A 20878-nucleotide genomic window follows, 5' to 3' on the forward strand; every position below is an offset into this window, starting at 1 on the left:
TACGAGTGAAATGTCCAACTTACTATAACGTCTCTGAAACCTGTGTTTTTTCAGTGAATTTCCATGGTTTTTTAAATGCTAATTTCTAACTATTCCTACAGAGGTAGGGCATGTGCAGAAAGAGGAAGAAAAGCACAGAAAGAAGCAAGAGAAATGCAGAAAGAGGCAACAGAAGTTCAGAAAGACGAAGAAAGGTGCAGAAAGAAGCAAGAGATATGCAGAAAGAACCAATAGAGATGCGGAAAGAGGCCTTGTTGCAAGGTCATCCTGTGCCCCCAACATTTTGCTGACTGGTACTGGTGGTAATTGATTCCGACTAACCAGGCAAGGAGCCTGTGCTATACTGAAAGACACTTAGAATACATTTAAAACACCTACATACACTATGGGTTGGGTACCCCTGTGATTGACAAGGCCTCCCCTGTTAGGTCCTAGTACGTAATAGGGCAGAAGGATTAAAACTACCTCTAAGTCAGAGGTGCAGAAAGAGGAAATAGAAGTGCAGAAAGAAGCAACAGAGGTGCCGAAAGTGGCAAAAGAAGTGCAGAAAGAAGCAAAAGAAGTGCAGAAACAAGCAAGAGAATAGCAGAAAGAGGCAAGAAAATTGCTGAAAGAAGCAACAGAGGTGTAGAAAGAAGCAGATGAAGTACAGAAAGAACCAACAGAGGTGCAAAAAGAGGCAAGAGGGGTGCAGAAAGAGGTAGGAGAGGTGCACAAAGAGGCAAGAGATGTACAGAAATAGGCTGCAGGGGTGCATAAAGAAGAAAGATGTGCAGAAAGAAGTAACAGGTGCTGAAAGAGGCACAAATGGTGCAGAAAGAGTAAGAGATGTGCAGAAAGAGGCAAGAGAGGTGCAGAAACAGGCAGCCAATATGCAGAAAGAGGGAACAGGGGTGCAGAAAGAGGCAAGAGATCTGCAGAAAAAGCAACAGGTGCTAAAAGAGGCAAGTGAGGTGCAGAAAGGGGCAAGAGATCGGCATAAAAAAGCAACAGAGTTGCTGAAAGAGGCAAGTGAGATGCAGAAAGAAGCAAGAGATGTACAGAAAGAGGCAATAGAAGTGCAGAAAGAAGCAACAGGTGCAGAAAGAGGCAACAGCGGTACAGAAAGAGGCGAGAGGTGTGCAGAAACAAGCAGGAAAGTTGCACAAGGAGGAAACTGGGAACAAAGAGGTCCTCAGGACACAAGAGGACCTCATCGCCCCACCAGCAACGTGCCAAGAGGCACGTTTGCAGAGTGGTGTAAAAAAGGCGTGGCCTTAGACCACCTCTCAGCAATCCCACTGTGTGGGGCTTACTGGAGGTACCTGGTGGGCTAGTTGGCCCTGAGGTAACCTCAAGAATGAAGGGAACTTAATCCCCCAACTTAGAACTCGTCAGGGGGCACGTTTGCAGAGTCATGCAGGGAGGGGGAGGGGCCTCTGGCGAATTAACGGTTTCTTTTTAAATTTTATGGGAGGGAGTTGCGTGGCCCCCCTTCCCTGGGCCACTTCTGGCCGCGGGGACCCCATCCCCTGGGTCCTTGCCAGCCTTTACTATTTTTTTTTATTGGGAGGGGCGTAGCTCCCCTTCTGAGGCCTATTATGGCCCCGGGGACCCCATCCCTTTGTGCCTGGCCAGCCTTGTTGTTTTTTTGGGAGGGGGCCGCGTGGCCCCCTCCAGAGGCCAATTATGGCCCAGAGGACCCCATCCCCCGGGTCTGTGCCTCAGTCTTTGAAGGAAGGAACCTCAAGGGAGCAACCACCAGTGGTTGCTCCAGTGAGGTTCCTTCCTTCCTCACACACATTTTTTCATAGACACTGAGCATTGCGTCTGGATGGTAGCCATGTAGACACACAACGGTTTTTAGTAAGACAAAAAGGAGGTACACCCTGTCTAGGGAAATAATGTGTTTGGTTGATTCAAGTACATCCACACACAGTAGTAGACAGGTGATGTGAGAATAAACACCTCTGAGAATCAGGACCAGGTCCTGTTAAAAGTAGAACATAACTAAATCGCAGCATGCAAATGCACACTAGAACCGACACATTGATGGCATAACATTAAATGATGGCCTCATTCCCGAGGCCATTTGTCAGGAGTGAGTAGCTCGCTGTTCTGTATTTCTCTTTGCATTGTGGTACATAGACAGCCCGTCTTTAAAATGGAATAGCCAAACAGTTTTCCCAAGTGCTAGAATTGTAAGTTAAACGGGCATTGGCTTCCAACCTTTTGGCTTTGGCAAACCTTTCTTGTTGGAGAAGCTACTAGGCCCTGGTCAATAAAAAAAAAAAAAATTGCCTACATGCAAACAAATGTTTTGCGTCTCAGAAACCACATATTTCAATGGTAGTCCTTGGACTGAAGAGAACTAATTTGTGTGTGGATGTTCTCCTTGTAAACTGGCATAATGCCATCTCTCACAGCCAAGTTTACCACTGGCTGAAGTGGGTAGGCTAAACCTGTATGCTGTAGTGAGCGGATGGAAAATGTCAGTGACACCATAGCAGACCAATGGATGAAAGGGGCTGGTTGAAATCCATAACTTTAATAAAATCAAAAGGACTTGGCTAACATCAAACCTAACATCGACTCTCTGATCTACTAACATTCGGCGATTTGAAATGTATGCGATTCCTTCAAAATGCTCCGAAAAAAATGGCTTCTGTATTTTTCTGCTTTTAGAGCACACATATCCGATGGACATCTTAGCAGAGAGTGATCCTGAACTTTTCTGGGAGACGACAAACAGATATTACTCCTCCTTGCTGCAGCAGTCCTCTTCTTCCCAGGAGTTCTTCTCACCTACATACGGCAAACAGGTAACTTCTGAAATGTGTATGAAATTAAAATGAACCAACCTGAATCTAGCGTTACTGGATGCTGCACGCCTGAGTAAGGTCCTCTTGCCACATTCTGTCTGTGAACTGGACATTAATCAGTTTTTCTTCTGGGGTTTAATAGTGTCTGCGGGTTTGTATGACCTAGTTGATCCCCCTGTCTTTCTCACTGTTCTTTATATAGCACAGTAGTGCACCCATTGCTCCGTCCCTAACTGGAATGCTTCTTCTGCTCCTTCCTTGCACTGTTGCTGCCCTGTGCCACGTATGTACCCTGCCATCACACAGCCTGCTTTTCATTTGCCCCTGCTCCTTTACCTGTCTGTTCTTCAATAGTCTGCTATTTCTCATATTATGTCTCTCTTGAGTACGGGAACAGTTTGCCCCATCTCACCATGCCAAGCAGACTGTGCGATGGGTTTCCTTGTGAAACCTGCTCACATATAGTCTCGCTGCCATGTTTTCACCGTGCGCTCGGTCCAGCAATAATTCTCTCGCTGTATTATAATCTGTCATACCATCCTGCCACAGTTTGGTAGTACGCCGCTATACCGGTACTCTAAAAAAAACACCCTCGTTATGTATGTACTGCAGTGTCTCCGTTCCCGCTCTACTCATTTTCCTACTCCATAAAATATTTATTGCAGGCAATTTTCGCTTTTTGAGCGTAGGACTCGTGAGGGGGCAAATGCTACGATGAAACAGATACAACTCGCGAGCATCAACATTGTGGTTATCGCTGTCCTGCTGGGGATCGGCAGTTGTTGCGCTGTCTAAAATGCCATGAGCCTAGGTGTGTTTGCCACTAGTTTTTCTGGAGCTGATTCACACCATCTACGATCTGCATGTTCCTTCATAGCCCCCAAATATCGAAAGGAGGTCGGTTCCCAGGGCACTCTGAGCTCTGGTAGTCTGTCACCGGAGATTTTTTTTCAGTGCATCGGTGGGAATAACGCTGATTTTTGTTTATTTATGCACAATCCTGTTTGCTCCTTAAATTTCTCTCATTCATGCTGTTGACCTTGCAAGCTATACCAGAAGGTCATCCGTGTATAATGAGACAATATGCTTTGATTGCCTATCTAGTCGTCTTCTGCTAGCTGTATTTACCTTAATTCCCATATGCACAAACTTTTCTACCCACTGCACATTCGCGGCCTGCCTCAATTTACAAAGTGATACCAAAGGGGATGATGGACGGAGCGATTGAGTAAATCAAACACACTCCCCCAGTCAACTGATCTGGGTTTAATCCATCATCATTCTTTAGCTCACTCCACCACCCCAGTTCAGACATGGCCATATGCAAATCAGTCTGACCCTGTGCCTCATGGGAACAGCCCAGCCCGAACTGTCAAGCCATGTCTTCCCTGGACCTGACCGGAAATAAGTATACTGGGGCCAAGGCCTCTATTTCCACAGCAAGTAAGAGGTGACATCTAGTTCCTCTTCCCAGCCTCCACTCCTCTGTCATTTGTTCTAACTCTAGCTATTGGTTTTGTATATAATAGTGAAACAATTTTCATGTTTTAGGGCCCAAAATGCATTCCCTTAAATACTGCAAATAAATATCATCATCACAATGTGTTGAAAGCATTCTAAGTGTTTAATGTCATGAGGCCTGTCTCTTCGTCTGCATTTGCTGTCTCCTATTACGTGTGACAGCCATCTTATGTTTAGCACTGTTCACCTGCTAGCTATAAAACCATTTTGATCTTTATGCACCAAATTATTGATCACTGGAGCTAATCTAGCATCCACTATTTTCCGTAAAATGTTGTTATCCGTATTCCACATGGGCAGTGGTCTTTATTTACAACTTATATTCTGGTGGGTTTCTTCATTTCTACAACACTATAATCAGCACTTCCATTAGTGTTTTCAGCTATTTACCCTTTATGGCTTCCTGATTCACCTGCAATAATTTGCTAGTCGCCAGATATGAACACTCCTGATAACATTCTGAATGTCCATTAACTGTGTTTTTGAAGTATTATGGTCTTAATCCCATCCACTATTTCTTCTGTTATTGGTACTTCTAACTGTTCTCGCGATAATTACTGTTTGTCCCTCATTTCCAGTATAGGATAAACTATTATTTAATCCAATCATGCTGGCTGAGCAAACAGATGCTTATAGTATTTATAAAATACGCCTAGGTGATGTCGGCTTAGAACGCTCACCATTTCAGCTTCTTAGCCCTGTGCATCGTTTCTATTTGCCTGGTTCTAAAGCTTATGTGTGCTGTGGTAGTTCCTCTTATAACCACCTTTACAGTGCCCCTGTCTACTCGTGTTCTGCTAGCTGTATTTACATTAATTCCCATTTGCACAAACGTTATTACCCACTGCACATTCGCTTTGCCTGCCAATACCAAGTCTAACCTTAATTATGTCTCAAGTGGTAGCACATGGTATGAAATTTCCCTTCCCTGCGGGTTATGCCGGCTATATACTTATCCCATATATAAGTGTAACATGACTTACTTCAAAGGTGAAATCATTTTTTGTGATGGCTTATCCATATCCCTGTTCAACAATTAAAGCATTTAAAATCACTCAGCCATGTCAATTGTGCTCCTAGATAGGGAATCAAAAGTTGACGTAGCTTTAGTAAATACGTCTGCTCATCTATATTCGGAGCATAAAGTCCCACAAACGTATCTATACCATTTAGTTTTCTATGGACAATTAAGCATTAGCCTTCTGCATCAGCCACTAATTCCTATCTCCTAGCTCCTAAAAGACCACAATCTCTTTATACTCTTTATCACAGAAACATGGACCAACCCCTCGTCTGGACCCGACCTTAGCTCTGCCACCCCTGACTGTTATTTAACCTATAGACAAGATAGACCCATCAAAAGAGGAGGCTGATTAGCGATAATTTATCGCAATAAATTCACAGCGAGGATGGAGAGCATCCCCTCCCTGGCCTGTGAAGCCTTTAACTTCTCCATCATGCTTACCCCTTCCCGACCCTTCAAGGGCATTTTGCTCTATCGCGCCCCTGGCTCCCGGTGCGGAGTTTCTTACCACTTTGGACAACATCCTGGAGCCCTAGCAGGTGAACCCATGTTAACCATTTTAGGGGATTTCAATTTCCACCTTGAACTCTGTTCAGACAGCGACACCAACTCGCTGCTCTCAGAACTAGAGGCAGTAGGCCTCACGCTATTGGTGACTAGCCCCACGCGTTCGGCAGTTCACACACTAGATGGCCTGTTCTCTAATAGTCAATCTATTTCCTTGAAGAGCATCCTACCACTGGTCTGGACTGACCACTGTGTTGTCATATTTAATATCCAACTTAACAAAAAAGCTATTGGAAATTCCACCTCACATACACCTGCATTCTTTAAGGCTTGGAACAGCATAGATCCGCAGTTTCTTAAATCGCACTTGCTCTCTACGCAACCAGACCCTTCACCAGACCCTAATCTTGCCTCAGCAAATTACTCAAAATGGCTTTACAATGCATTTAATTCCCTGGTCCCACTAAATAAAAACTCCCAAAATTGACACACTACTTCTGCTCCCTTGTTCTCAGAGGCCCTCAGATTACAGAAGCAATTGTGTAGAAACCTTGAGAGACATTGGTGGAAAGATTACAATAATAATGATAAAATCTGCTATAAGGACGGACTCACTAAATATAAACTGCTCATTGTGCAGGAGAAAAGTAAATACTACATTGGACAGATAGAATCTGCGCAAGACTCTAACAAACAATTATATCAGGTAGTAGCCAAACTATCAGGGCAAACATCGAACCTCACCACAGCCCCTTCTCAGACTCTCTGTGACTCACTTGCCAGCTACTTCTTTGAAAAGGTCAATGACATTTATACTAACTTCTCCTCTCAACCCAAGATAGATGGTCAGGTCGCGAATCAGCGCATTCTTGAACCCTCTCCTTCCTTCTCAGAATTTGATAGCATATCACCGGAACAGATTACAAACCTAATCTCAATCATCAAATCAGGATCTGCCACTGACCCCTGCCCATCTGCTATTCTAAAACCCATCTCTGATCTTATAGCTCCTAGCCTCGCTAACATCTGTAACGCGATGTTTGACAGGCATATTTACGATGATTTGGAAAAAAGCCATCATCAAGCCTCTGCTAAAAAAAACACAATCTTGACCCTACCGACACCAACAATTATAGACCTATAGCCAACCTTCCATTTCCAGCAAAAATCTTCGAAAAGGTCATGAATTCCCAACTACCTAAATACATCGAAGACCACCACCTTCTGGACGACACGCAATTTGGTTTCCGTAAGGGCCATGGAACCGAGACAGCGCTTATTAAGGCGCCTGAGGAAATCAGGATGATACTGGATCAGGGGGTGCCGCTGTTCTTATACTGATGGACCTCTCAACGGCATTTGACACAGTCGATCACGCTACCCTGATCGACCGTGTCACAAATATAGGTATCAGACATATAGCTAGAGCCCTCCTGACCTCCTTCCTCACTAATCGCACCCAATCAGTGAGTCTTGGCAATTTCAATTCTCCACAACTCGCCCTCCCGTGTGGCGTACTGCAAGGATCCTCATTGAGTCCGACACTATTTAATATCTACGTGTCGGACTTGGCCAAAGTCATCAAAGCACACAGGATGGGTCTGATGTCTTACGCTGATGACACCCAATTGGTGCTCGCGTTGCATAATGATGGAGGGGCAGTAGCAGCCAATTTCGAGAAAGGCATGTTGGCCATCAGCACATGGATGGACAATAATTACCTAAAACTTAACTCTGAGAAAACAGAGCTAATGATATTTGACAAACTGCTGCCAAGCTGGTCCTCCTCCTGGTGGCCATCCTTATTGGGACCCCCTCCACTTCCGGTATCTAAGGTCAGAAACTTGGGCATCATATTTGACGACAAGCTGTCCTTTGTACCTCATGTTAATTCTGTGGTCTCATCCTCATTCCATAAATTAAGAATGATAAAAAAGCTTTTACCTTTTCTACCACTCAGTGCTGGAAAGACTCTTGTAAGCGCCATAGTCATGCCTACGGCACCTGAAACACATTGTGGATAATTTGGCCTCTACAGAGTATCAATACCCAGAAGCCACTCTTGATATTGAGAGAGCTTTTGACACGGCACGGTAGTCTGTCCTGCAGCATTTGGGCTTCGGTCTCAATTTAATTATAGCTATTGCAGCTACTCTGGCACGAGTGTGCACTGGAGGGGTAATCTTGGATTCCTGGGAGCTGGGGAGGGGGACGAGGCTAGGTTGTCCTCTGTCCCCCATGCTTTTCGTGGTGGTGGTAGAGCCTCTGACATGCGTACTGCAAACAAGACTCAGCTAGTGCGGGGGTCCATCTTGGTGGTACCCCTTATGTTGTGTTGCTGCATGTGAATGATGCCCTGGTGTACCTGCGAGACCTGGAGCGTTCAGGTCCGAGGCTGCTGGATGAGCTAAGTAGCTTTGCGATGGTATAAATAGAATCAAGTCCAAGCTGTTTACCCTGGACAAGTTGTGATGGGTGGGTGAGGCCTGGAGTTGCAAAAGGAAAGCAACACTGGGGATCTTAATCATGCGAAGCCCAGGTGCCCATTTTACCCTCAATGTAGGGAGGATGCTTAGTGGGCTGGGTCGATCTGTTGAATTCTGGAAATCTCTCCCATTGTCCGTGATGGGGTGGTTCTCAGTGGCTAATAGGGATCTTGCTGCAGTGTTATCTGTATGTGTTGCAGAATGTAATGTGCTCAGTGCTCCTTTGCGCAACTGCATAAGCTGTTTGTGAATCTGGTGTGGGTGGGTGGACAGAGCCGGGTAAAACGTGCCACATTGAAACTACCCTGGAGGAATGAAGGCTTGGTGCTACCCAATCTCTTCCTGTAGTATGCGTCAACTCAACTGCAACATGCGGTAGTGGTTCGATGAGGACCCAACATGGGAAAATAAGCTCCTTGCGGAGTCGCACGACCCACGTACTGTTGTTGAGGTCCTCGTGATGAGATATATAGTCCCTAACTCCCTATTGTATTTGATGCAACAGATGGGACGGAACTGACAGAGAGGAGGCAATGGTTCAGCGAAGGGCACCCTACGCATAAGGACTGCAGATTTGGGTGCTTATGCCGTTTTCACCCCTCGCAATGAACAGGTCCTATGTGAGGTGGCGGAAGGGAAGATATCTATCTGACTGCAGGGGGTATCTACCTCAGTAAGAGGTTTATGACCTTTGAGCACACCCAGAAACTGTTCTCTGTTGGCCTGGGACAATTCCTGCGATATGCTAGGTTGACGCACTCGGCCCGTGGGCTGTGGATCTCGTTTCCGGAAGAACTGCAGAACACGCAGTGCTGAGGCAGTTGAAGGACTTAGTGGGCACTAGGAGGCTAATCACATGCCTCCACCTGTCCCTACTGGATGATGGGGGGTAGAGACGATGTGGGCAAGAGAGGTGGGAGACAGATGTACTGTTGTGAGCCCTGGGCCCACATGCTATTAAAGATGGACACAGACACACCATAGTTGGGTACTGGAACTGGCCCAGGGCACATGTACCTGGTCTCTTTTATTTGCAGGGTCATCTGACTGGTGACGCCTGTGATGGATGGGTGTTCGGAGTAGGTACAGCAGGAAGCTGAGCACTAGAATGTGTCCAGCCGGACACTAAATCCCTCCCAAACTTTAATGGAAAAGAAACAAACTAAAGTCCAACCTATGAAAGAACAAACAACAATACACAACACCAACGAGTCTCTTCAGGCCATCTGCCATGCAGTGCTGGAGCTCTGGACTGCAAGGTGACGATGCATTGGTCCACTTCGGTGACTTAGTTCAGCCTGGCCAGGTCTCGCGGTGTTAGAGTCTATTACATAGGACCAATAGCGGTGCATCTGGAGCAGTGGTGGAGTCCACTTCGGAGATCTTCTTGCAGGCACTCAGGTCCCGGTGGACGGCAGACCTGCAGAATATTGAGGGTGACCTTGGTGGATGAGGGCCTTCCTTGGAGGGTACGGTGCTTGATGTTCTTTAGGTGACCAACTGCGACCTTCATGCTTTCTGGTGCCTGTTGTGGAGCTGCTGCCGATGCATCTCTCCGATTGAGATTTCCCTCTCACAGAAACTCCGTTGAGGCCCTTTCCCCTGGATTGCCATGTGACTGCGTGAGCTGAGTGAGGGGTCACTGCTGAACTCCCAACAGGTCCATGGCCAAGCCTCTTGTAACCCCAAGGGTGGATAGTCTAAGGGTCAGGTAAGCTTTTGGTTTAAGGTTCCTGGGTGGATAGCCTTGTTGAACTCCGGATATCTTGAGTGTTTGGATCAACTCCGGTGGTGTGATGCCCCTTAGATGTTCTTGGATAATTTTCTTTCAGTTGGGCAACAGGGGGCGATCTCTTGCTTTACATGACCTCATGTAGTGAGGAGGACTGGAGGGACTTTGTGGCCACATGCAGGTGCACTTGCTAGGTGTGGTGCCAGCGATGCCTAGCAGCCGGTGACAGGTGAGTGGATGGCTGCACTGTGAAGCGTGGAGCCTGGCCGCAGATCACGCTTGCGGTTGGTCGTCCTGCGAAGCGGTCTCCATTGACATCTCTGCACCCGGTGGCTGGTTTGCGCTGATGAACACCTTCTCCAGTACTGGAACGAGTCCTCTGTTCTGTCGTTCTTCTTCTTTTCCCTCTTGTGCACCTGTGGTGGTTGTTCGCCCTGTGGCTACGCGCCACTCTCCTCTCCTCCTTCACTATGTGGCTTCCAGCCACCCTCTTCTCCCCCTTCCGACCAGGTTCCACACTCGGATGTGGTGTCCTGCCACGTATCTCATCTTTGCGCCACATGAACATCTCACTGGTTGTGTCCAGTTCTTAGGACTGTCTTTACTTGCTGTGGACCTGTGGCAGGCCTGTTGTGTCGTTAGGACCTGCTTCTTCTCCTTGTGGATCTTTCGTGGGGACAATCCCCTCCTCAGGGACTTTAGTGGTGCTCCTCTGCTAGGATGCAGGTTGCCTCTTTGCTCAAGGGCGTCGTGCTTGCGCCTCGAGCCTGTGCCGTTATGGCGCCTGATGGTGCCTCCATGCAGGCATGCTTGCCGGTGTCGGTCATTTTGCATGACGCACTCCTTCTTGCTTGCGGAGCGATCTGGCGTCCGCCCACTTGTCCCAGGTCTTCAGTGCACATGTTGCGGTGACAGCATGCCACGTGCAGTGTGCGACTCTCCTCTTGCCTGCCCTGGGCCACTGGTGACTCCGTCTTGAGGCAGTGTGAGGGAGGAGACTCTGTGCTGTCTTTGGCCCACTGTGGAGCTTCGCTGGTGCAGTGGAGATGTGGATGCTCCCCTTGGTGCGTTCAGCTGTGCTTCTCTGGAGATGTCACTATCTCCCGTGCGGGGAGCAGGTCTTACGCATGTAACATTCTCCTCTTTGATTGGGGTACCTCTCTGGTGGCATGCCGTGGCAACAGACAAACACCATGGGGAATGCAGTACTTCCCTCCCTGTTTTGGAAGAAAGTCAACCAATTTGTCCTCTCGAACTGACCCAGGGCACGTGCGCCCCTTTTATTTGCAGGGTCACCTGACTGCTGATGCCTGGGATGGGTGAGTGTTCAGAGTGGGTACAGCAGGAAGCTGAACACTGGAAGGTGTCCAGCCAGACATTACAATTGACTGTGCGGAAGAGCTGACCAATACTGAATGGCAGGGAGCAGGTCCGACTGGTGTCCCCCAATGCCCCCTTTAAGCGTATCCAATTCAATTATTTAAAACCAACATACATGACTCCGCTGAAATGATCCAATATATGCCTCGGGTTTCTCCCAGATGTGGCCAGCTGCCGGCAGGCTTTCTGCACATGACATGGACTTGTGTGTGAATGGGGGACATTCGGACAGAGGTGGTTAGTGCATTGTCCCATTTAGCTGGGTGCCCCTGGAGAAGACGGAGAAACTCAGCCTGTTGAGGAGGAGAGGTCTAGGCAAAATGCCAGCCCTGATGCTGGTGCTCTGTGTGGTCCTGTCGAGAGGGCTAACAGCTCTCAGCCGGGAGGCGAGTGTTGCTAGAGTGGCCCAGGCAGGCGAGAAGCATATCAAACGCACCGCTGGCATGAAATGTGGTATTTCTCCGGAAAAGAATGCTGATAAATTAAAAATAATAATAATCACATTTTAAGTTGGAAATCGTTTCTCTTTTCAAATATACTTTGAAATGTATTTAGCATATTTGATGTGTTCGATAAGAAAAGAATTAACGAAACGTTTGCATCCAGTTCTGAAATAAAGTTCTGTTTAACACCCGAAAGCCCTTTAATATAACGATATAACACTAACACATCTCCATGTATAATTCATATTATCAGCCCAGCAAAGTACATGGAACAATTACGCAAAAGTGGTTGCACCCTGAAGAGTATTTGAACTGTTGTGAGTTTAGATATTAATGTGTGTCATATTTCCTTGTTCCTCTGCTGACCTCTAGTGGGTATAGTTGGCACTTTCTGCTTTTAAGCGAAAGCACTATGTATGGCCTTGGAGCGTGTTTTTTTTATACGTGAATATTATAATTTGTATGGGAGCTTTACGCTGACAACAGACAACTTTGTTTTATGTGGATCCTACAAAAGTGTTAATCTTCTGCCTAAATTAGGAGGGGTTTCATGTGTACTCGAATTGCGCTTGAATGAATGAATGAATATACACTTATAGAGCGCATGGCTACCAAAGGCGCTCGAGACGCATCAGAGGACTCAATGTACTCAAGAAAGACCTGCTAAACATATATGCGAGGGCTTAAGATCTGATGTCACTTCTTATGATGCCACTTCCTGTAAAGTCGTCGCTTCTGATGCCACTTCCTATGATGTCAATTCCTGTGATGTCACGCGCCATGTTGTCACTTGCATACCTCTTAACTAGGTTAGTCCCCTCACTTTTTTTTAGGACTTGTGCCCAGATGCCGGGCATCACAAATGTGACCCTCCCAATGAGCTATAATAAATGGTGATGTTATTAAATAGAACTCTGCCCCTTTCCTTCATCTTCAGTACTAAAAAGAATTTTGCCTGGAATTTTGCCTGGAGGCCCATAGGGATGAATGGGAAATACCGAATCGGTAAATACCGATTCGGTATTTATCGAATCTCACCGATTCGGTAAAAAATACCGAATGGATACCTACATCCCATTTACCGATTCTAAAATACTGAATCAGTAACATTCAGTATTTTAGAATCGGTAAATCTGGATTACCTACATCTGGCCCTGAATATCGGACATCTCTGAATGATTTTGGAAGAGGCACCCTTGAAGTGGCCCGTCCGGCATGTTTGTTGCCCTGGAACAGGCCTTTGATTTGCTAAACTGGGACTATATGTTCTGGGTTCTTCAGCACTTCAGGTTCAGGCGGCAGTTGCTGGGCTGTATGTGGCTGCTTTATACTAACCCGAAGGCAAGAGTCAAAACTGGGCAACATATCTCGGGTACCCCTTCTAGTGAGCTGGGGCACCCATCAGGGATGTCCCTTTTATCCCTTGCTGTTTGCTTTGGCCCTTGAGTCACTTGTGTTCATGAACAAAAACGATTGGTACGGAGGAATTAATATATAATTTTTATTTTATCATAGGGAACATTCAATTACCCTAGCTCTAGTCTTCAATACTTCAAAGATATCTTGCCTAAGTAGATTTAAGGCACACATAAAAAATGGGACCAACCTTCAAACAAATTAAATAAATTGCACAAGGACTTACAAATATGCATGAAATATATACAAGACAAACAACACTGAATACAACTCTACGTTGCCAAGACCCTCAATTTTTTTTAAATAAATAGTGTTCACCCATTAAATCTAGATGATACAGTCGGAGGTTCTCAAACTGTACACTGAGGCAAAAGTGCCTTTTCATTGCCTCTCTTGTGTCACAAAACGTTACAAATCACTCATTGTTAATTTAGAGCAGACTCCTCCAAAGAAAATGTGAGTCACTTGCAGCCAACTTACAGGAACAGGGCCAAGATTGGGGCATTCCAAAGTGAGACTGTTAAATCTGGCATCATTGGCGTGAGTCTCCCTTACATTTTGACGGATTGGCTCCTCTCGTTTTGATATGTTTTTGCTAGTTATATTGTTTGGGCACCGTGCCACTGCTATTCAGTGCCACAGTGCAAGTGCTCCCTATGTTAAATTGATGTACTAATTGGTGATTCCATGATTGGGTTATTTGATTTACCTGTCAGCCCCTGGTACAGGGCACCATGTGTGCCCAGGGCTTGTAAATCAAATGCTGCTGCTGGGCTTGCAGCACTGGTTGAGCCACCCACAGAAGCAGCTTGTAAAGTGTCTCAGGCCTGCCATTGCAAGGCCTACAGATAGTCTAATACTACCATGTCGACTTGGCCAAGTGCACCCACTTTCCAGTCCCTAAACCTTCCGCTTGCTTCATATTGGACATCCCTGTCTAAGGCCCAAGGACAGGGTGCATTGTAAGTATAAGGTAGGACATGCTCTGATGTGTGTAGCATGCCCTAATAGTGAATTACAGCCATTTTCGTTTTTCACTATTGAAAGCTACCTGTTCACCATAGGCTACAATGGGCAGTTAGATTATTGCAATCTTATAATCCTAACTGACTCAGGGAACATGGTAGAAATTCGAATTTAGTATGCCTGAACTCAGAATGATAACATTCATCTTTTAGTAAAGTTGGTTTTAATATTTTGTGTTTGAAAATACCACTTTTAGAATGTAGGTATTTTCTTGCCTAACTGTCCAGGCCTGCCTCTGCTAGGTTGTGTATTCCTTGTCTGGGTTTGTGAGTGACAGGGCTGGGGGATTCCATGAGACAGGCTGGGGCAGCCCAGTGGTGAATAGAGAGATCTGCATCTAGATGGTAGGGAGGAGTTGCACCTGGGACCTGAATAGGGCTGGGCCTTCCCTCTACAATGCTGGCTCCATCTCCTGTGACTTGTCTGATGTCTCTGCCCTACACTGTGAAAGGAGAGAAGGAATCTTGTCAACAAAGTGCTCCAGAGCTGTATCTTCCCTCCCCTGTGCTGGCTCCACCTCCTGTGGGGCGGCTGAAGTCTCTGCCCTGCACAGTGACAGGAAGAAGAGAGTCATGTAAACAAAGTGCTCAGGAACTGGTTTGGACTAGGCAGACTCCTCTCTACTTTCAGAGAACAAAGGATTTTGGGGTATAAATATTGGGACCCTGATCCCAAGAAATTAGATCACTTCTGGAACAAGAAACCTTTTGCCACGGAGAAGAACCAAGGAAGCTGCAGGAGTTTGGATGCCCCTCTGCCAGTGTGCTGTTTGCTGGGTTGGCCTGCAGTGGTTGCTTCATTTTCAAGGAAAGTAAGGAACTTTTTAAGGACCTTCATCATCTTCAGAATATTCTCCAAGGGCTTGAACTGTGCTTGCCTCCTGCTGAAGTCTCTGGGACAAAAGACTTCATCCCCAGCTTCCCTCTGAATTTCCTTGCTGGGTTTTCTCAACTCCAGACGTTTGCGTGTCGCTGGGAGGAGAGCAAGCGTGTCGCCGCCGCAGCTGAAATCGTTGCATCGCCGGAGAAGCAAGCCTTCGCCGCATCTCCCTGGAAGCGTGTGTTCATCGAAGCTGCCTGCTGTCGCATCACCGGAGAAGCGCGTTGCAGGGCTTGTCGCGGCTCCAAAGTACAGAGTTGTCGCAAGGCTGCCAGGGCTTCCATGCATCGTCATCGCATCGCCGCATCAATGGCGCCACCTTCTCACATCGCATCCAGATGGTCTCATCGCATCAAGGCGCCATCTTGCACACCGCAACGGGCCCGCAGGCTGAGAATCTACACATCACCTCCGCACCGGTAAGGATTACGACACATCCCCTACTCTGCGCACGCATTGAGGCACAACGCATCATCTCCCCCGGATCACGGAACCAACGCATCTCCCCTTTAGCGAGCCTTTTGTTTACTTTGGGTTATGCATCCAGGTACTCTGTAGAGAACTTTGTTGCCTTTCTCATCAACTTGAACTAAGTAACTTTGATCATCTTTAAAGCAATCTTAAGTGTAGTATTGTGTCCATCTGTAGTGTTTTCACTGTATTACTGGGTATGTTCACAAATGCTTAACACACTGCCTCTGAGATAAGCCTGTTTGCTTGTGCCAAGCTACCAAGGGGGTGAGCAGAGGTTATTAAGGAGTGTAATCCCCTTATCCTGACTTAGAAGTAAGGGTCCCTATTTGGACAAAGGTGAATACCATTGCCAACTAGAGACCCCCAGATCTAACAGTGACCAGACACATATAATTTCTTTATACGCTGATGATATGATTCTCTATCTTCGGGATGTCCATGAGAATCACCTTTGATATATGCTTCAAAAATTTAGTGTACTGTCTGGTCTTAAAGTTACCTTTAATAAGTCCCTAGTCTTCCTCTTCATTGATATTCTAGAACGGAACAACCCTACGGGTGATGGTACTCTATTGTGAGTGACCCTGGGCAGAGTTCGCGGAGTTGCGTGCACAACTCAGTGAAGTGGCAAAAAAACTTCATCGCAATATGCGGAGCTCCGCAAGCAGCAGAGTTCCATAGAAAAATGCCATTCGCAGTTAATGCACAGTGCGGATGCTTGTCCGCACTGTGCAATCATCGCGAACTGCACCTTGCACAGTGCATGCGGTCCCTTCTATCCCTTTCCTGCCGCTCGAGCTGCAGCTTACTTAACGCGAACAAGCAGTTTCTCATTGCGAGTGGTCGCGATCATAAGTGACCACTCGCAACGAGAAACCTGCCCACCCCTCATTGAAAAATTTCGCTGGGATGTTTATATTCCATGCTTGCGCTCGCCAACTTGATGTTGACGATCGCAAATGAGGAAAAATCTCGCCGGGAGGTTGATTTTCCTCGCTCGCGTTCGCCAACTTGACTTTGAAGATCGCAAGCGAGGAAAAAAAACCTGCGAGCTTTGCGTACCGCAGAGTGCGTGTCGTAATTGGCCCGTTCGCATTAGCGATTAGCTGAACCTACACGTTGTCCTCCTTTAACTTGGCTATATATGATAACGCCATTTTGAATGTTACGGCGGCCATCTTAGATCATGAGCGGCCTCGTGGCCGACGTGCCCTTTAGTCCGTTGTCCGTTCCACTGACCACGCTTATCTGCCCAGCAACAAGCTATTTTTAGTACTGGTCAAGCCGCACATGCGCAGCTCCCACTGACCCGTAGATCTTCAGGAATGTGCACCAAACTGACCAGCGGAGTTGTGCCCCCTCCAATGAGCTGGCAGTATTCCAAAACATGACCATATATGTCTCGAAAATGTGTCTTAAACTTGTGCCGCCTATCTTTTATTGCCCCAAAACTGTATATAAAATGAGGTCGCACCGATGTTCGGTGTGATACCTCTTGCATTGCCGAAGGGTGCTGTTTGAGTGTACCACCACCCCATGGGGTCTTAATAAACTTGTTCTTTGCCTTTTACAGTTTCCGTGCCAACAGTTCTTGAGTGTGAGTGGGTTATCTCCGGAGCGTGTAGGCCTTGGGAACCCCGAAATACTTCAATTGGCGACTCTGGTGGGACTCATCGGCGACTCGGATGCCCGAAGAAGAGGTCGTGACGAAGGCTTGGAAACCCGCCATGGGCGCGCGCTGCCACGAGTGACCGGAGTCTTGGCTGCCACGGTGTTTTTTCCTTTCCTTCCGATCTGACCTTCCAGGTGGCGCCGGTCTCCGACTGAGTCTTCAAAGTGTCTGCATCGTTGAGAAAGTGCCGTTTGGCTGATTTGGCTTACAAGACCTTGGCAGTTGGAATCTGGACATTTGAGAATTTGGTAAGCTTTGTGTTCGGTAAGGTAGTCTTCGGACGCTTACTGAAAATCTGTGCTTTGTGATCGGTGAGGTAGTCTTCGGAAGCTTGCCGAGTCCTACGAACTTTGATTTGAGTTAGCTAACATTGTGAATTTGTGATCTTTGAACTTATATGTGTAGTGCACTTCACATAGGCAGGCATGTAGAGATGTTTCTCTAACTTTGTTTTTTTCCTTTGAGCGGCACAATCGTGTGGAGAACTGTAAGTGCCATTTTGTCTGGTGTCACGCTTTCGTGATACTTTTTTGAACATGCCTGTTTTCAGCACACTCCGAGGAATGTGTTGTCTTGGAGAAGGTACCTCAATTAGGTTAGCGGAATCACAGCCGGCTCCCCCAGAGGGAACTCCAAATAGGGACATGTACATAAAGCTTGGCCTTCCCCCTATTATGTACAGTAAATTATGGCATAAATACACCAAGGCCGATCCTGAATTGCAATGGCCTCTACACGGGTCGTATGATTTGAGTAAAATACAATTTGTAGAGCAATGTATGTTTCAACGCAGGTCTAGACAAAATATGTTTGATTGCGTGCGAATGTGGGAGAAAGCGGCGCGTGAGCGAATGAAGCGTGAGGTTGCCTTGGCGGACAAAGAGCAGCGCAAGGCTGCTCGGGATAAGGCTTTACAGCTTGAGGAAAAGGAGGCTCAGGAGAAGAAAGAAAGGGAGGAACGGGAACGTAATTTGCAAACAACTGGTCAGTTTCCTATTCGCCGACCACTTTATCCTGTCCTTAATAATGAAATTGATGATTTTTCTTTGTTAGATCGGTCACCGCCTCCGTACGTTTCGCCGACGGCTCCGGCTGCGGATTCCGAGGATGATGGACAGGATCAGTTGAGCAAGAAGGGGGTATCGGCTCTCAGGTTTCCTGCGGATAGGTCCGCTCATTTACGCAGTTGGGCTCGTAAAGTGAATAAGCATTGTGTTACTCAGGAGCAGTTGTTAACAGAAAAGAAAGGGTGGTCGGATCTTGAATTAATGTATTTTCTGTCCAGTCTGGCGGATGAAGTTGTAAACGCATATCGTGAACTTTCTGATACGCTCGAGCCTAAAGTGTTGTCGGTGTATCGTGAGAATTTAGCTAAAGGTGATTTTGATCTTTCAGATGTTGACGACCTGTTCAAGCAATTGATCAAGCTGCGGGATGAGACAACCCAATTGCGACAGGAACGAAAACGGAGGCAAAAGGAGACCGAGCCGGAAAATAACGGGCAGGCTAAGGAGTGTTCTCTCCGTGGTTCAGATAAGAGTTCTGCGTTGCATGTTATGCCTATGCGTGAAGCCGCGCCTTTGTATGTTCCACCAAAAGGGGAAGGTACGGATGATGATAAATTGTCAAAGGATGCGAAAGGGTATTTTGTGTATAATTGGGTGTACACGCCATGGAATAGAGCAGATGTCATGGCATTGAAAAATTCTTTACCTGATCTTCGGAAGAATCCGGCGGCATTTTATGAGGGGGTGGAAGGGGCTATATCGTCTTGTGTGATGACTCTTGTGGATATAGATTTGTTTTTTGGACTAATTTTACCACCTGATATGTGGAGGCAAATTCGTAAAAATAATGATGAAACGATATTGGGGGGGACATGGAAAGACATAAATGCTGCAGATTTGGACAGAGAACCAGCATGTAAGCCTTGTCAGTTAATTCTAGACCTTCCGGCAGCTATCTTGAATAAATTAAAAACGCTCGTTCCCCCCAAAAAGATTGATTGGACCATGTTAACGTCGTGCAAGCAGAAACCCGATGAAACGGTCTCAGATTTCTTTACACGCTTCGAGGAGGCGTTTCATGATTACAGTGGTCAATCTTTAACTGACGATACGGGTCGGCATTTGTTTGTAGATAAGTATGTAGCTAATCTCCTACCGGAGATCGCGGAGACTCTGTCCCTCACCACCCCTTGTTGTAAATATTTTTGTCCACCCTAAGCGTGGAAGGGTATTCTCAGATGTGAGACCCTTGCTCATTGCACCATCAGGATTCAAGCAAACCGGGCCGAAGACGGCTGTGATGCCAGAAACCGGTCCCCGGGAGCTTGTTTCCTTCCCAGTGTAAGAATTGGCTTTTGTAGTTTGGTTTGCCCTGTTCCCATCATGCACTGGGACAGGAACAGACTAATTTGCATACAGCCAGGTTCTGAAACTGGGATGGTGCAGTGAGCAAAAAAACGGTGTTGGATCTAGCCCTGATCTCTTGACTGGGTGAGAGCTTTCTGCTTAATTCAGAGACTCTGTCCCTCACCACCCCTTGTTGTAAATATTTTTGTCCACCCTAAGCGTGGAAGGGTATTCTCAGATGTGAGACCCTTGCTCATTGCACCATCAGGATTCAAGCAAACCGGGCCGAAGACGGCTGTGATGCCAGAAACCGGTCCCCGGGAGCTTGTTTCCTTCCCAGTGTAAGAATTGGCTTTTGTAGTTTGGTTTGCCCTGTTCCCATCATGCACTGGGACAGGAACAGACTAATTTGCATACAGCCAGGTTCTGAAACTGGGATGGTGCAGTGAGCTAAAAAACGGTGTTGGATCTAGCCCTGATCTCTTGACTGGGTGAGAGCTTTCTGCTTAATTCAGAGACTCTGTCCCTCACCACCCCTTGTTGTAAATACGTTTGAGAGAGCAAGCAGTCTGGAGCCCAGGTGGAAGGGCCCCGAGCAGGTCCTCCTGGCGCCCCGCACCGCAGTACGAGTGACAAACAGGAAGCGGTGGGTGCATTCGACACATTGTCGCCGTGTCTCTCCGGATCTGGTGACTCCTGCTGTGTTGACTGATTATAAGGAGATCTTGGAGAAAGAAAAGAGCCCAGCTGTGACGTCGGCCGAAGTGGAGGGAGCCTTCCCGGACCAATCTGCTACCGGAAGAGAGCGCTACGATCTACGTCCACGATAAGAAGATTTTTGTTCCTTTTTAATGACTGGTTGGTTACTGCTCCAGGTTTGTGAAACGGAAACCGGGAATTCCAAGGGGGGGGGGATCAGTTCTGCCAGAGTAGCGACACCCGTCTTGGCCCGGAGAAGAAAACAACGGCTACCTCGGAGTTCAGCACCGCATTTTTCTTTTTTAGGTATACACGCACGTGTATTTGAGACAATTCGTGAAAAATTTGTGAACAATTTGTGCCACTTGAGACTTTGCACAAACTTTCTTGAACTATGGCATCAACGGCATCTCGTGATAAGAAAATATTGGGTGCCTTTCTCTTTGTCTTGACCATTGTGGTGA

The 20878-nt window shown here is 46.9% G+C and overlaps 1 protein-coding gene across 1 annotated transcript in view; it reads left to right on the forward strand.

The window, feature by feature from the left end:
• Positions 1–20878, forward strand: part of LOC147733461 (protein FAM169B-like) — a 368824-nt gene that overhangs the window by 88288 nt on the left and 259658 nt on the right. The window contains exon 2 of the mRNA XM_086958079.1: positions 2665–2801. Within this exon, the coding sequence (XP_086814205.1) occupies positions 2679–2801 (123 nt within the window). The 5' untranslated portion in view covers positions 2665–2678. The remainder of the gene's footprint in view (positions 1–2664; positions 2802–20878) is intronic.

Source organism: Lissotriton vulgaris, chromosome 2_1 (genome assembly GCF_964263255.1).
Source record: "Lissotriton vulgaris chromosome 2_1, aLisVul1.2, whole genome shotgun sequence".
NCBI classification, from domain to species: Eukaryota; Metazoa; Chordata; class Amphibia; order Caudata; family Salamandridae; genus Lissotriton; species Lissotriton vulgaris.